We start from the raw sequence: 15,694 nt of genomic DNA, 5'->3' as shown, positions 1-15,694 counted from the left end.
CTAAAACTAAAAGCCAGAGGAGGCATCGGGTGCACAGCCCGTGTTTTTATATTGCCACCGTCTCAGATTGCACAGGACGCATTTGCATTCACGCAGCTGAAAGAGTGTGGGCGCACGTGTCCCAGAACACTTCCGAACGTGGTCTGAGAAGATTGGATTTCGATGTGACCTGAATACGTCTTTGGTGTGTCACACCGGGACTTTGGGCTGCTCGCTTGTGACCGAATCAACAAGGAAACATTATTAATGTCAGGTGTGAACAGGCTCACGCAGGGTCTTTTGTACGCTCTCCTTGCATTGATGCAGCTATCTTTCTGGTTTTTTTTTTTTCTTGCCAAGTGTCTATCTGTGTTTACAGATAGAAAATATCTAGAAAGAGCGGTAGCGTTGCTGTTTTTGTCGGTCCTGTTGGGAGTCCGGTTACAAAGCTGCAATCTGAGAGGCCCAGTGACACTTTGCTTGATTACCATCTCCCTCTGACCTCATGCCTCATATGACTGCACCTGCATGTGTGTACTGAATGCATTTACTGTATGTGGGATTATTTATTGTCCAGTGTATTTTTATTTTTGATGACTAAGTATTCTATGTTTGCAGGAATGTCCTGTCATCCTGTAATGTGAACTAACTATCCTTTGGGAAGTGTATCTTAAGCAGAAACCTGGCTGGGACTTCAGAGGTACTGGCATTAAGTAAGATTAAATCTGGGAAATGAAGTCATTCTCTCTGTGTCTTTTATGAATGTTTATATTGTGTTGCTCACCAGAGTCTCCAGGAAGACACCGCTATGAGAATGTATCAGTGCTCAGTCAAACAGAAGGCCCTGCTCGTCTTCAGGCTCTGGCTGGGGTCCCACGGCCTGGACACTTGCGTCACTCTGTCTCTGCCTCTCTCTCTCTCTCTCTTTCTCTCTCTAGTCCAGGGAGGTAATTTTAGTCCTGACGTTAGCTTGTTAAAATGAGTCCTCTGACGTTGTTGGAAGGGTGGCGAGGTGAGGCAGGGGTAGATGGAGTACAAATACATACTCAAACCCCCTAAAGTCCAGACGCTTTTCTGGTGGAGAGAAGAGGGAGAAAAGTTGGCACAACCAGCTTGTTTCACCCCAACCTCAGATAAGAAGAGGAGACGAGGACATGCTGGCTCATCTGGGGCACAGTCACATGACTTTCTCACAGGTAGGTGACAGACTCAATAGATTAGAGGAGAGTTATTGTTTGTGTGGGAATCTAATAATCACCTCACTCAGAACAGATGATGGTGTCTGAAGACAAGCAAGTTGATACTGATCCTACTTTTTTTTTAAGATACTAATTTAGGGGAACTGGCTTTTTTTTATATATATATATTTGTGTGACAGTTAATCAATCCAACTTTATTTGTATACCCTCTTTAAGAGCAATTTAAACTGTGTTACAATGACTGGGTGGCTGGGAAATAAAGTACAGACAGTAAAACACCATGACGAGAAATAAAAAGGAGGAAAATAGAGCACTCTTATAGCTGATAGCTGTTTCAGTGCACGATGCAATCACAGCATGTATTCCGCTGTCTCCACCGTTGTGTTAAATATAAGTCAAATATGACCCAAACAAATTATGACAATAATAAACCAAACACATAAAATACAAAAAAAATAGATGAGGGATTAAGGCATCTGATAAAATCTAAGTAAAACTTTCTAATCCAAAACTAAAGAGGTAGATTTTAAGTTTATGTTTAAAGACATCCACATTTTTTTTTTATATATCTGCCTCTTCCAAAATTAAAGGCTGCCTCACCAAAACTTTTTATCTGACGTTTTTGAACAACTAAATGATCAATGGTTGCAAAGCCTTACATATGTTTGGCTTCCAATAACCCTTTTTTTTTCAGTCCCTGCAGAACTTTACTCTACTTCAGCTTGAACGTCATCCCCTTCAGAAACTGTATGACCCCCCCCCCCACACATTTCAAATGTACACACAGGTTCAGACTCTCCTCCCACGCATCCACCCTCTGACTCAGACTTTTGACGTCACTCTCACCTATCACTGTCCGAAGGTCCCCAAAACCAGTCTGGCACCAACTAAACTCTCATATCCCGTAATCCTTGTCTCCGGGTCTTGTTCTTTGGAAAACCAGACCATGAGTGGGTAGGCCTTGCATTCCTCTTGTGGCTTCCACTTTGCTTCTCCCTCTCCCTTTTCCCGCTTCTCTCCATTTTCGTCCAAGACATTCCAGATGTGGGCTCCAGCTTGGCCCTGCAGCAGCTCTACCTCTGGCTTCAAATGATAACAAAGACCAGAGTTGTTACAGTAACACCGCTGGCTGGGTTTGCCACCGCTTTCCCATTTGACAGGACAGACTTCATGACAGCTACTGCTGCTCTGGGATCTCGCCACCCTCCAGGATATGGAGATTACACAGACATTGTGGCTTTAAAATGGGCTTGATTATTTTTTGGATAAACTTTTGAGGAATCAGGCGGTCCAAGGGTGAGACAAACAGGGCTGGTTCCTTGAGTGAAAAGAGTTCAAGTGATTTGTTTGTTAAAATGTACTCTGCTGAAGCCAACTGAAGGCAGGGTGTTAATATAAAACGTTACCTCAAACAGTGTGAGAGAAATGGCTCCATGTGTTTAACTCCTCTTTGTGAAACTATTGCTGGCACTTGCAACATATGCAGCAGGGAGTAAAACCATTACCGCAAATTTATCTGTCCTTTGTTGTGTACACGTGTTGTTTGTTTTGTTGTCTGGCCTCACACTGGTTTCAGGTGCAATGTTACATCACCGCCATCTGGAAATTATTTTCTAAAAGGAGGAATCAAAGTGATGCTCAGGCAGAAAACAAGTTCGGTCATGTAGCTGCTTGGCCCAGCCTCCATCCAGATCTGATTCCTGGCTGGCTTTTATCACTTCGTGAAAAAAATGTGTGTTTTAAAAAGGCTGACAGACGGAGCAAGAGAGTGACTTGGGGAGGCTGGGGAAGGGAGTGTTTCCGGTAATCATAAAATGATGGCAGCACTGTACTCCCATTCCTGTTTCCTCTCGTGTCTCAGACACAGTGCAGGTGACATGGACAGCGAACACGGTGGATCTCCTCTGTCGTTGCAGACACAGGGACATCACTCTGCTCCGTCCACATATCCAACTTTCTGCAGGATGTCTGAGAGAGATGTGATGGCGCTGCCACTCGGGCCAGAATCTCTGGACCTGTCCAAGCAGGAGCACCGCACTCTGACGAGGCTCTACAGCCAGAATGGAGGATATCACCTGAGGATTTTACCAGATGGAACCGTGAGTGGTGGGAGGCAGGAAAATGACCCCTATGGTGAGAAAAACATTTTTTTTTTAAACTTTAAAAGAAGACATAAAATGTTGAAATATAAAATATAGAAAAGATTAACAGGAAGTATAGCAGACTCTGTACACGTAACTCTTTTTTTTTAAGTTGACATGAAAGTTAGAATTTTCTTGAAGTTTAAAAGTCTTCATGTTTAAAGTACTGATATACAAAAGAGCAGAAGATAAGATATTTTGGTTTGAAGTGTTCTTGGTATAATCTAAAGTGGACTTGTAATAGCAGAAGCAGGAATTTAATCTCTGTTTACTGGTAAATCTGCTCAGTGTTTGCGATCAGAATTTCTTCCGCTGTGTACACACTTGGACAGTAGGGACTATTTTCCCAGAAAAGATTTACTCCGGAAAATGATGGTTACATTGTGTTCAAATAAGTTTATCTGCCACTTTAACCTTGGAAAGGCAACAAAAAAATGATATGTTGCATACTGTCATATGTTTCCTGCAGACATTCTGAGGCTGAAGCCTGTGAGTGCAGGAGTGATGGTCATCAAAGGTGAGATGACAGGGAGGTACCTGGCAATGAACAAAAATGGACGCCTCTACGGATCCGTGAGTTTTTCCTCTTTTGTAGTTTGACATTAAATTGAAAACTTCAGATAGAAAAGTGAAACACTTTATCAAATCCTGACAATGTTACTAGCCCTGTTTCTATTTCTGTTACCAAATAGTTTTAAGAGCCTTTTTATTCGTCAAATCACATCATACTTATTCGTTTGTACGCACAAGTTCAAACTCATTAATTCCCAACAGTTTTGTAATTGGCTCGGTTATTTTCCACAATTGCAAAATACTGGAAAATCACAGTGTAATCAAGGAAATATTTGTCATTATTAATCACTGTGAATAATAAAATTATCAGCGGGATGGAACTGATGAGCAACATAAGCCAAAATGATTTATCTTTTCCACAATCATTTCTGTTATCCAGCACATTACAATATCCTTTACTCTCTGTATGCCCTCGCAATCTTTAAAATATTTTACAGTAAAGACTAAAAGACTTGCAATGAAACTAACTCTCTTCTGCTCTTTTCTTTTCCCCCCTCTTTCCTTTTCACATCTCAGCAAGCACTGAACGATGAGTGTTACTTCCTGGAGAAGTATGAGGAGAACCATTACAACACATATCGCTCTCAGAAGTACAACTGGTATGTTGCTTTGAAGAGGAGCGGCCAGCCCAAAGCAGGACCGGACACCCACCAGGGTCAAAAGGCCATCTTTTTCCTGCCAAGGTCTGCAGGCAACATGTAAACCAAGACCACGAGCCACGGGCACTTTGACTGAAGTCAATGAACATTATCAGTACAATGTTATGCTGGATGAACCCGGAAAGGTCACTTCAAATCAATACAAAGCCTGAGGCAAATACATTATACTGTTTTATAGCTACTTCAAGCTCTAACTGAATGTTAATAACTTAAATGTTTGTTTATGCTGTAAATTTGAGATCAAACTATTCCAGCTCAGTGCTTTCTACATACTGTATACTCCCTCTTACTGCAGACGCACAATATGTGAAGCATCAGTGCATGTTAGTTTTGATAAATGGGTGTTCAACTTGAACCCTGGTTTGAAATACCACTGCTGAGAGACAGCAACAAACAGCTTTTACACAAAAATACTTTTACAATTAATCATGTCTAGCACAAAGGAAACCAACAAAGCAATAAAAAGGAAAGAAAAATGTGACCATCTGGGGTTGAATTCAAACTCAAGAAAAGAGATTTTCAAGGTCTACAACAGAGTAGTAACTCTACACCATAAATTAACAGTGCCTTTGTTCACAGTTTGGCTAGGGTGGATGTTTGCTGTCTTCTGAATGACTGACAATTTGCACAGGATAGTCAGATGCCCATTTGTGTAACCGCCTGTGTTAAAAATATAACAAAAAATCTGCTTAAACAAACTGAAATTTAAAACATCAATGTGCCACTCAATGAGTCTGTAAAGTTAAAATGGTATAATCTTTGTGCTTCAGTGCCTTGAAAGCAGCACCATAGTTTATGTCTGTGTTAGTCATGAAAACAGTGAAAAAATTTTATTATCAGTAATTATATTATTATATTGTTTGTGCGTAGGTATAGGTCAGCAGTGAAAAACGTTCTGTCCTGAATAGTAGTTTTTGCTAAAATAGCCTTGCTTCACAGTCAAACAGAAGTTTCTGTAACCTTGTTTTTTTAATTGTTGAAAACATATTACTGTAACATTATACTAGGTTGAATTACTATTGTGAATATTTATTTGTAAAGTTGTATTACTAATAACATTTGATTTTACTTAATATTGTGACAGACATTTCCAAAATAATTTATGCACACAGTAAAGTAGAAGAAAGGTAACTTGATCACCTTTTCACAAGTAATACATATTGTATTAAGTGTTTTTAAATGAATCAAATAAATCTGTACTATTATCCAAAAATAAATCAATACTATGTACCTACGATTACAGCGCTTTCAAAAAAGTTTCAAATAAGTAAGTGTACATACATATTTTTAAAAGAGCATGTATTATCTCATGTTCAGTAGATGCGTTGTTAATCTGTTTGTGTGTTTGTTTGTGGCATCATCTGAACACATGTTTTTAGTAATCAGGGAGACACTTCCAGGTATTTAACATTCCTGTTTAAGACGTAAACACTACAATTTAGCCACGAGATGGCAGCAGTGTTTCACGTTCAGGAGTGTTTTCCCTCAGGCTGGGGGCATTAAAGCTCCACTGTTTCCGTCATGGTTTTATTTTTTTACACATATTCAAGTCTCATCAAATCCTGGTCAAAATAAATCATGGATATAATAATAGGTAAATCTAAGAGACCATATAATCTGCTGTGAAAGGCATGTGTCTAGGCTGCTGTAGATGCTATATGGGGGTTTTGACACAAGACAGACACTAGTTGCCCCACTAGCAGCAATAAAAACAGCTGCAAGAACTACCACATGAAGTTTAATATGTCAGGGCACTTTTTCTGACATCTTAATTTGTGGCGATTTTTCTACAATGAAACCTTTTGTTTGTTTGTTAGTAAAAGTCTAAACTTCACAGGAACAAATGCCTTGTTTAATATTTTCCTAAATGAAATAGAGTATAACAAAATACTGTTAAATCTGAGTTAAATCATGAAATATCTGGTCAAACAACTTCCCAAAGGATGTGATTGAGTATTCAGAACCAATTTCTGCCTTTGACAGATATTAATTCTCAGACACAATTTGAGCACCGTGTATAAAGATTTACAGTTTGATGTATTTTGAGATTTACCCATGTTAAAGAATGTAATGTCCTTTAAGTACAGTAATTTGCATTATTTTCAGTTAAGACTTCCTGCTTTCAGTTGAAATGACTGTAACCATAAAGTTGTGACAGACGATAACCAGCACAACACACAGAAAGACCTCCGTTCACCCCCATCAAGTATTTTCACCACAATTTTTGGAAGCCATGGCATTCTTTCTAATCCACACTTAATGTGCAACGGCTGAAACAGAACACGGCCTGAAACGCTGTTTCATTCAGAGGCGACTGTGCCAGGAAAAAGATCCTGGAGGAAACACTGGAATGTGGTTTAAAATGTTTGGGAGGACTGGAGCTGATTCACATCTCCAACAAGTTCCATATTATTGTGGGATTTAAACAGAGCTGGCAGGGAACATTACAGTGGGATTACTATTTATCCAAGTACCACGAGTGTGACAAATTACTACTTCAAATTGAGCAATAGTTCTGCATTTTCCTTTTGTAACGATTACTCTCTGTAAATGTCAGATCTGAGCTGAATTAACCGACTCTTAATCTCACTTTCTGTCCCGATTTGTTTTTTTGTGCAACTCGTATCAAAATTACTTCTAGTCCACGTTTCTGAGGGAAATTTTCCACATTTTATGTGGCAGCTATAGTTACTTTGAAAAAAATGTTTAATATACAAAATGTGTAACTATTTCACAAAACTCACTGCGCTGGTACATTTAAGCTACAATTACTTAGCTCTATTTAAACCACATACAACAATAAAATGAAAAATGCTTAAATGTTGTACTTACAAACTTCAGATATAAACATTGTGTAAATGGTCACTCTGCATAGTACTAATTTTTTTGAATTAAATACAGGGCTTATAATAGAGTAATATTACACTCCCACCACTGGGCTTCTGCATAATCATCGTATTCCTGACAGCAGTTCTACATATTTGTGACTGACCAAAGTATTTAAACCACTAAAACAAAGTTGGAGAAAGCAGCTCCTGAGTGATCAAAGTAACTGAGAGCCAATTGAGAACATTTTAATCCACAAAAAGTCATTTGTAATCTCTCTCAAAAGTTATATGAAAACATTTGGTTTGCAAAATAAGCAAACTTGAGGACACTGACTGGACACATGGCTGCTGGTCAACAAACACTGACTATTACACAACCTGTGACCTCTCATTTACAGGATAGTGTCTCTCCGTCTTTCCACCAGGCCACCCTATGCAACAGCACACACAGACACAGACACACACACACACACACACACACACACACACACACACACAAACACACACACACACACACACACACACACACACACACACACCTGGTTGGCCATTGGCCTGCAGGGCTGTGCGGGGCAGGAAGGGAATCATTCACTGTAAACTGAACAAGGACTGGCTTCCTCTGGGAGTCCCCTGGCCTGACAGCAGCCAAGATCTCTGCAACACAAACCACTCTAGCAGACAGAGAAACACACACACACACACACACACACACACACACACGCGCACACACGCACACGCACACACGCACACACGCACACACGCACACACCCTGGAACTGGGACACATTCTCTCATCTGTTACTCGTCTCTCTTTCCTCAATTTCGTCTTTCTTTACTCTCCCTTCCTGCCTGTCTCTCAATTTCCAGCCTCCTTTAATGTCCGTCTCTTATTGCTTTCTCCACATCATTCTCTCCTTGCATTTCTTCTTTTTTTTTTTTAAATCACATTGACTACTTTATTTCAATTACTATTTTCTTTAACTCTTCAACTTTTCTTTTCCTTTTTCTTCCTCCTTCTTTGCAATCCTCTCCTCAGATAAATGTGTGAATCTCCTATTTGTATCGCCACAAACAAGGCATCAAAACATTTCAACCACTGAACCCTTGGGTTTGCTCTACTCCACTCCTCTGTGCTCTCCTTTCACGCTCATCCGGTTCTGGTGGCCTCTTAATGAAAACAGGGATGCTTTGACAGTGTTGCAAGTATGCATTCTACTCCCTTCACCTTTCTCCTCCACACAAGCCACCGCTCACACACCCAGCAAGGACGGAAACAGGGGATGCATATCCGTCAGCTGATCCAACTGGAAATGCTGACACTGGCCTCCCCATCTGCTACTGCTCTCTGAGAAAAAAAAAAAGGGGGGGGGGGGAGCAAGGCAGAGAGGGAGAGGGGGGGGGAAAGAGAAGCTAGGGGGTGGGGGGGTATAGTGTAAGCAAGAGGGGGCATTTTGACAACCCGGAGAATCGCCCGGATGCTTGTGGTTTGCCCTACAGCAACTGTTTTCCTAATAGATGATTTGTGCTGGATAGGCACATTCTGAGGGCCTCCAAACATGCAGCTTTCCCTCAGAGTGCAGAGCAAATGGCATTTGTCAACCAACAGACTCCACATGATACAGCAAAGGGAAACCGACACATGTGGTTCCTAAAAGAAGAGGATCTATTACTGGAAAAGAAAGAGTCCTGAGAGATGTCGACTTTCTCGCCGGGGCGCTACATGTCTAACTTTCTTTCACATGGCGCTCATTTAGATCGTCTCGCTGCCATTTCACGGTGGCATGTGACCAGCCCGAAAGTCTAAACTGAGACTTCCTGCGCTGTTTTGGCAAAACGAAGCAAAACAAAGCGATGAGCCAAAAGCAACTGAACGCCTGTTCAGTGGAGCTTTAAGTTTCCGACATGATTAGAGGCTGAGTTTATCAAAGCTGCACGTTAGATGCTTTATCCTCAGACTGACAGTCGGCGGTGTGCTTGTAACTGAAGTAGCAGGTATGTCAGTGTTGTGGTTATTGGATCATTTCTAGCGTTTGTCCTGAATGATATGATCTAAGCCTATCTTTAGCTATGCATGTGCAGAACACAAGGGCAGATGAATATAACGCCAACACACTGCAAGGTTTGTTGGTCGGCACCAATAGTTACTTTCGTCACAATATGAGCTAATGCAAATGCTAATGTTTTTTTGGTAGCTGCTTCGGTAGGCTCTTTAAATGAATAGTTTGACATTTAGATATTTAATGTGTTAGTTAGAGTTAGAGGTGTTCGTAGGGTGATTTAAAAAAAATTAAAAAAAGAAGAAATGTTTACTGTAAAACTAGTTGTCTCTTCCTGGTTTGCAGTTTTTACACTTAGCCCAGGTGGATCTAACTTTATATTTAAGATACAAACACGAGAGACATCTCAGTCTCATCTAACTCATAGCAAAACAAGCCAATAAGGTTGTTTTCCAAACTGATGGACTCTTCCTTTTAAAATCTCTTTTTTGGATGTGTAAGTAAGTGCAGTTCACTCAAATGATATGGGATGCAGTGGCCCTGGTTGGTTATCAAGCCACACGGACAACTTGGGTTTTACAAGCTGAGGATGTTTGTTTCTGGGAATTCTGACAACACCTTAGTTGACATACTGTGACTTAAATTGGCGATTGTTGTCCAAACTTATAACTTTTTATTTTCCAATGATCTTTACTGTTAACCAATGTTACCAGGTAGATACAGTAGTTACAGGGCTTTTTAATAACTCTTTGCATTTCAATCATTTGGAGGGATCATACAAATTTGCTAAAAACTGTGATATGGAGGATAGTTACCTTTGTCACACCTGCACCAGTATGACACACGCAGTCACACACACACGCATTTTAAGCGTGACTCTCTAAATCACTACTGCCGCAAATATGGAAGGACTGCCATCCATTGTTTTAGTTGAGAAAGCGCACGCACTCACACACGCACATGCACTCACACACACACACATACACACACACACACACACACACACACACACACACACACACACACACACACACACACACACACACACACACACACACACACTTTATCAAGACCGGAAGCTGGCATGTCCTCTCAGCTGTGATGTCTCACATACACAAATACACTCTCACACACAGACCAACTGCGGCGATGACGCCTGTGACGAACCAAAATATCCTGAGTGTAATAGTTAGAGGTGAAGTCAGATCTTTTTCTGTTTTCTTTCATCCGTTTTTAACATCCTGGAAATCTGAACACCACTGACACTGCAGTCTGACACCAGAGGTGATTTAAAACACTAACTGACCCATGGACAGACGCAGGTTAAAGTCTGAATATTAGTTTCTCCATGGACACGTTGACAACTGATGTATTGACATGTCCCATTGCATCCTAGGAGGAAACTGAGCTGTGTTTCCTTCCGCTGGAAACACCTTTTATTAGTGCGTCTTTTCAAGTATGTGTGACGTTTCAGACTTCCTCGTGACGTTCGGAGCTAGAGGAAAGGGTCAACTGTTTAATTGTTGAAGTATTATTCACTTCTGTCCCATTATAACATCAAAATAGAAACCAAAACTTTAGGCATGACACCATGATGTCCAGTGGAAGGGAATTTTTGACTGTCCTGGCAATTAAGCAAATATTTATGATGGCAATAATATTATGGTTTTGTTGTTCGATTTAGGGCTGGGAACCGATACTTTTATGGCACCGATTGAATCACTTCGATACCATCTCGTCTTGACAAATGACTCATTTGGCAACGTTATTTTGAGATACAGAACTTTTGCTAAGGTACCCAGGATGTAAGTCTGAACAGTATATCAGCCAATACAACGTTTCCGCTGGGTTCTATGGTGCGACCCAGCCAGGTAAATAAAATCACTTAGTTTAAACTTTGGTAAATCTTACATTAGAACACCTTTATTTTTGTTAATTATATGGATCTGATCAAATTTGAAAAAAAAAAAATCAACGTCAAGGTATTAAATATGTGTGTTACTGTTGGCTTTAGCTCTGATATTTGTATTATTCATATGATTGTATCACATCTTTTCATGACTGGTTGGGATTGCAACTACCCTTTTGCAGTACAAGGGAATCACAATCATTTTGTCTTGAATCTGATACCATTTATATTTTCATTTAGTCTTACACTTCTATATCATTAATAAATAAATGTAAAAAAAAAAAAGTAATTTGAAATAGAAAATGTACATTTTAATGGACAAAGTAGAGCAGAAAGCCAACGCCTCTGACAGAAAGTAAAGGCATGACTTCACTGGTGTCAAGAACATGATGAAAAAGGCATTACTGTATCCTCTTTTCATTTCCCTGAAAGTCATCATGGAATAATTCTTATTCTTGCAGTAAATGCGTAAGCAAAGCCATGACTCCCACTCCTTTCTGCGTTTCTGGCCAGATTCTTTTCTGGGAAAGAAAGGTCCAAGTTTAACCTCTTATCTCTTCCTCTTCCCTTTCCCCTTCCTGTTATTCAGAACATGAAAATAAAAGGAGACAAAAAAACTTGTCCAACCAAAGAAAAAATAGATCTCTGAACAAACAGCTGAAGCCTATTTATGGCAAATATCTTACATTCCACACATCCCAGATATCTCATCGTGTTTGGTCGTGGCTTTTGACCATGTCGTTGCAGGATACTGTGGCTTCCTCTCTCTTTCTTTCTGTCTTACTCACTCCCTGTTTTATTCTGCTGCCACTTCCTCTCCTTTTCTGTTTTTAGGCTACATCCTTTTTGTGTGTTCCCAGACCAGAGGAGTAGCTATAATTGTTCTCCCGTTCTCCAAAAGGAATGTCTAAAGCAAACTCGCCTTTTAAAGTAGCTCATTGTCTGCTGACCTCAGTAGGTGAAGAGGTGGTAGCGGGGGGGGGGGGGGGGGGGGGGGGGGGGGGGGGGGGAACGGGTGGAAAGTAGGATTCTGATGAAAAGGTGAGCAAATAGAACAGAAGAGGACAGGAAGGAACAAAAGAAATACTACTTTGTTTTAAAAGCGAATGAAGCAAACATAATTGCTGTGTGGATTATGTTCACTGGCGACTGCGCTAACATACAACAGTTGGGTTAAAATCAGGGTGACATTTTGAATTGGTAAAAAAATATCAAAAAACAAAACACTTCCTAAATAAATAACCTTCATCAAGTTCTTTGAGTTCCCGAAACACGGCCTTAAAACTATAAATCATACTTTTATCACCAGAATGAGAACAAATGCAACATGATGTCTGAGATGGTTTGGTGGATATATGTGTAATTTTTCTGGTAGATTATCATCTGTCAGGAAACCTTAGTCTTGGTTAGTGATGGTTTCTTTGACTCAGGCTCTATATTTGGAGTAGTTGTCTTCCTGCAGAATTGATTTGTGAGTGATCAGGCGCCTCTGATGTTTGTGTGATAGCAATGAATCTTAACATCTATAGTGGCTAAAATTGTTATACATATAAAGTATATACATTAAAGGTGCTTTCACACATACTGTATTTGGTCCGGACCTTCAAACTTTTCAGTTTGGTCCAAACCAAAATTGCAGGCGTGAAAGGTGCTTCTGACCACAGAGCGGACAAAAGGACCAACATTTTGTCAATCCAAAAGAGGTGGTCTCAGTCCGCAACAAACTGAACCACAGTGTGAAAACAATTTTTGGAAGGTTCAGACTTCAAAACAATTACAGGAAGCTGAATCAGGCTATTGTCACACATTAAACAATAGAAGAAGAAGAACCGAAACAGAATTAAAAATGAGTCACGATATCACATGGTGAGAGGAGGAGACAAAGTATTTAACTGCAAGTTGGTCCGACAAAGAGGTAAACATGAATGATAGTAAGCAGCCCACTTAGAATGTGTTTGACGGAATCAGCAATAATGGCACAAGCATAAAAAAAAAAAAAAACAGCGCTACCCATTTAAGTGCACCATTGAAGCTGCACGCAACTCTGCTCTAGTTTGAGGTGAAAGCTCCACGTGATTACTGTTCAAAGTGCTGCTGCAGGCCAAGATGGACTGCAGCGCCAGCATGGTTTTATGTTTGATTTATAAGGGAACTGCTTCAGGCACACTCTCAACATTGTTTTATAGCTCCACGCTGCCGTCCAGTTTACAGGTCTTACAGGCAGGTACAGCAGGAGGGAAGAATCTCTCTTTTTCCAGTCCTTTAGTTGTTGTCAGATTCCCTCTGCTGTGGCCTGTTCTCTCCTCTCCCGCCCAGAGATTTTGACAATTTGACTAAAAATGAATGCCAATAGCTTAAATATTAGTACAATTGTATGTTACCTCAACACAAAAGTGGAAAGTTTAGTCAGCTTTAAAACTACAAGAATCCAACTCGACTGAGCTGTATTTCCTTAAATGTATCTCAGTTTCTTGAACATGTGTCATCTCTTAGCATAATTGAAATAACTCAGTAATCCAGCTGTCAAATCATTTTTCAAATGTTACGTATAAACATCTACAGTCTGGAATGTAAGCTATTCTTAAATAATGGTTCTCATTTGTGTCAGTTTTGTTTAGAACATTTGTTACAATAACTTAGAGACTTGAAAATGGCACAATATGTAATCAGTTGTGATGAAAACATGTTTGTTTTTGCCTTTTTTTAGGAACAAAATCAGCAGCTTCTTTAATGCAAATAGCTAACATTCAGAAAGTAGGAATCCTACATTAGTGTATAATTCTGAAGTTATAATGGTATCCTTTAGAAAATAGTTGTAATTATAGGGAACTAGTAAAACAGTGTAAATATTGCTACAGCTGTGTCTACACAGAGGGCGTTTCTGCCACATTTTTCAGTTCTCCCTCTCAAGTGCGTCTGATGTAACATTTGTTGCTATTTTATTCCACTTTTTCATTACATGAATCAACTTGACTCTACTCGCTTTTGGTACCGGGAACTGTTATCGTTTTGATTTTCAACTGCAGTACCCGCTTTAGTGCAATCATCATAGTGACGCTGCATGAAATTACAGTGGCGTCACCTTCAACGCCATACACAAACACCCGGCATCTTTTCATCCTGAACAAACAGACCAAACAGAGGAACATCTGCACCTCCTCAGTTGACATCAGGGTGTTTTTTGCAGGTTGACATTAATCGAGTAGTACTGTAAATACAAAATAATTGTGGTTTCTGTGGTAGCTTGGCTGGCGGGATTGTTGCATGTCGTTCATGGCTGGCGCGGTGATGATTCACTCCAACGAATTAGTGGTCTATGTTGTTTTCACGTCACCTTCTAGTATCGGCTCAGCTAGCTTAGCTCTGCGACTAAAGTGAGACCAAAAAAGTAAGAGGTACAATACAAAAGCTTTGCCTGAGGGACAACTCAAAAAAGTGAATAGTGTGGAGTTGAGCCGTGCTGTGGCTAAGTGGCCTTAATCCTTCTAGCTGTCCACACTGCCAGACATTATGCACTAACACATGCGAGCTAAAGCGTATTTTTACCCTTCAAGTCTATTATCCTGTACTTATAATGTATAACTACAACGATTGTATATTGACCTCTAATCAATGGCAAAACACAGGTGACCTACAGCTCAACATTGCACCTGAACGCATCCTGTACAGCAGCTGCTCTGATGGATTTGCTTCTATGGGTTGTATTAATTGGGACTGATGACCTTTATGGTTGCTCAGGTTGGACAGCTTGTTGATTTTAACAATTATGGGTTACACAGTGAAGTATACACACATACTGATAGTGCATGGAGCCACAAACACATTACATTATTACATTACATTTCATTTAGCTGACGCTTTTATCCAAAGCGACTTACAATAAGTGCATTTCAACCATGAGGGTACAAAACCCAGAACAACAAGAATCACACATTTCTAATCATATCGTATTGTGTTGACACACAGAATGTAGTGTGTGTGTGTGTGTGTGTGTGTGTGTGTGTGTGTGTGTGTGTGTGTGTGTGTGTGTGTGTGTGTGTATATATATGTAACAAAACACTGTGAAGAATGCATTCAGAAACCATTTAGGAACATTTTGTCCAAGCAGCTTTTGCAATCATTCCACCACTGACTCTCTCCTCCTCTTCTTCTCTCCATTTGTCTCTCTCATTCAAAAACACAGCCTACTTGCTACTCACACACATTCTCACACACAATCTCTCACACACACACACACACACACACACACACACACACACACACACACACACACACACACACACACACACACACACACACACACACACACACACACACACACACACACTCCCTGCCATGGCCCAAGGCACACAGTGTACAGTTACTCACATCGCCAGGAAGCGGAGGTATGACATCACCTTATCATCTCCT

General features: G+C 40.3%; 1 protein-coding gene across 3 annotated transcripts; it reads left to right on the top strand.

The window, feature by feature from the left end:
• The first annotated feature begins 972 nt into the window (after positions 1–972).
• Positions 973–5,750, top strand: LOC138195908 (putative fibroblast growth factor 1). Of its 3 annotated transcripts, none has more exons than XM_069145556.1 (4): positions 973–1,175; positions 3,142–3,311; positions 3,789–3,892; positions 4,409–5,750. In XM_069145556.1, the coding sequence occupies exons 2-4, from the start codon at positions 3,143–3,145 to the stop codon at positions 4,592–4,594; spliced, it is 459 nt and encodes a 152-aa protein (XP_069001657.1). In that variant the 5' UTR covers positions 973–1,175; position 3,142; the 3' UTR covers positions 4,595–5,750. The 3 variants fall into 3 exon arrangements, with proteins under 3 accessions (XP_069001657.1, XP_069001656.1, XP_069001655.1); XM_069145555.1 differs by having other exon boundaries at positions 3,040–3,311; XM_069145554.1 differs by lacking the exon at positions 973–1,175 and having other exon boundaries at positions 2,993–3,311.
• The last annotated feature ends 9,944 nt before the right edge of the window (positions 5,751–15,694 follow it).

The sequence above is a fragment of the Embiotoca jacksoni genome, unplaced genomic scaffold, assembly GCF_022577435.1.
Source record: "Embiotoca jacksoni isolate LCO1_2020_lvr unplaced genomic scaffold, fEmbJac1.0.p SCAF_13, whole genome shotgun sequence".
NCBI lineage: Eukaryota > Metazoa > Chordata > Actinopteri > Embiotocidae > Embiotoca > Embiotoca jacksoni.
This window is presented reverse-complemented; position numbering and strand designations above follow the sequence as displayed.

What these genes read in the sequence shown, in the direction of transcription:
- LOC138195908 (XM_069145554.1), top strand. Translation starts at nt 2,993, where the DNA reads ATGATGGCAGCACTGTACTCCCATTCCTGTTTCCTCTCGTGTCTCAGA. An exon ending in GCAGGAAAATGACCCCTATG is followed by an intron (nt 3,312 to 3,788) that starts GTGAGAAAAACA and finishes TGTTTCCTGCAG; the next exon opens with ACATTCTGAGGCTGAAGCCT. An exon ending in ATGGACGCCTCTACGGATCC is followed by an intron (nt 3,893 to 4,408) that starts GTGAGTTTTTCC and finishes TTCACATCTCAG; the next exon opens with CAAGCACTGAACGATGAGTG.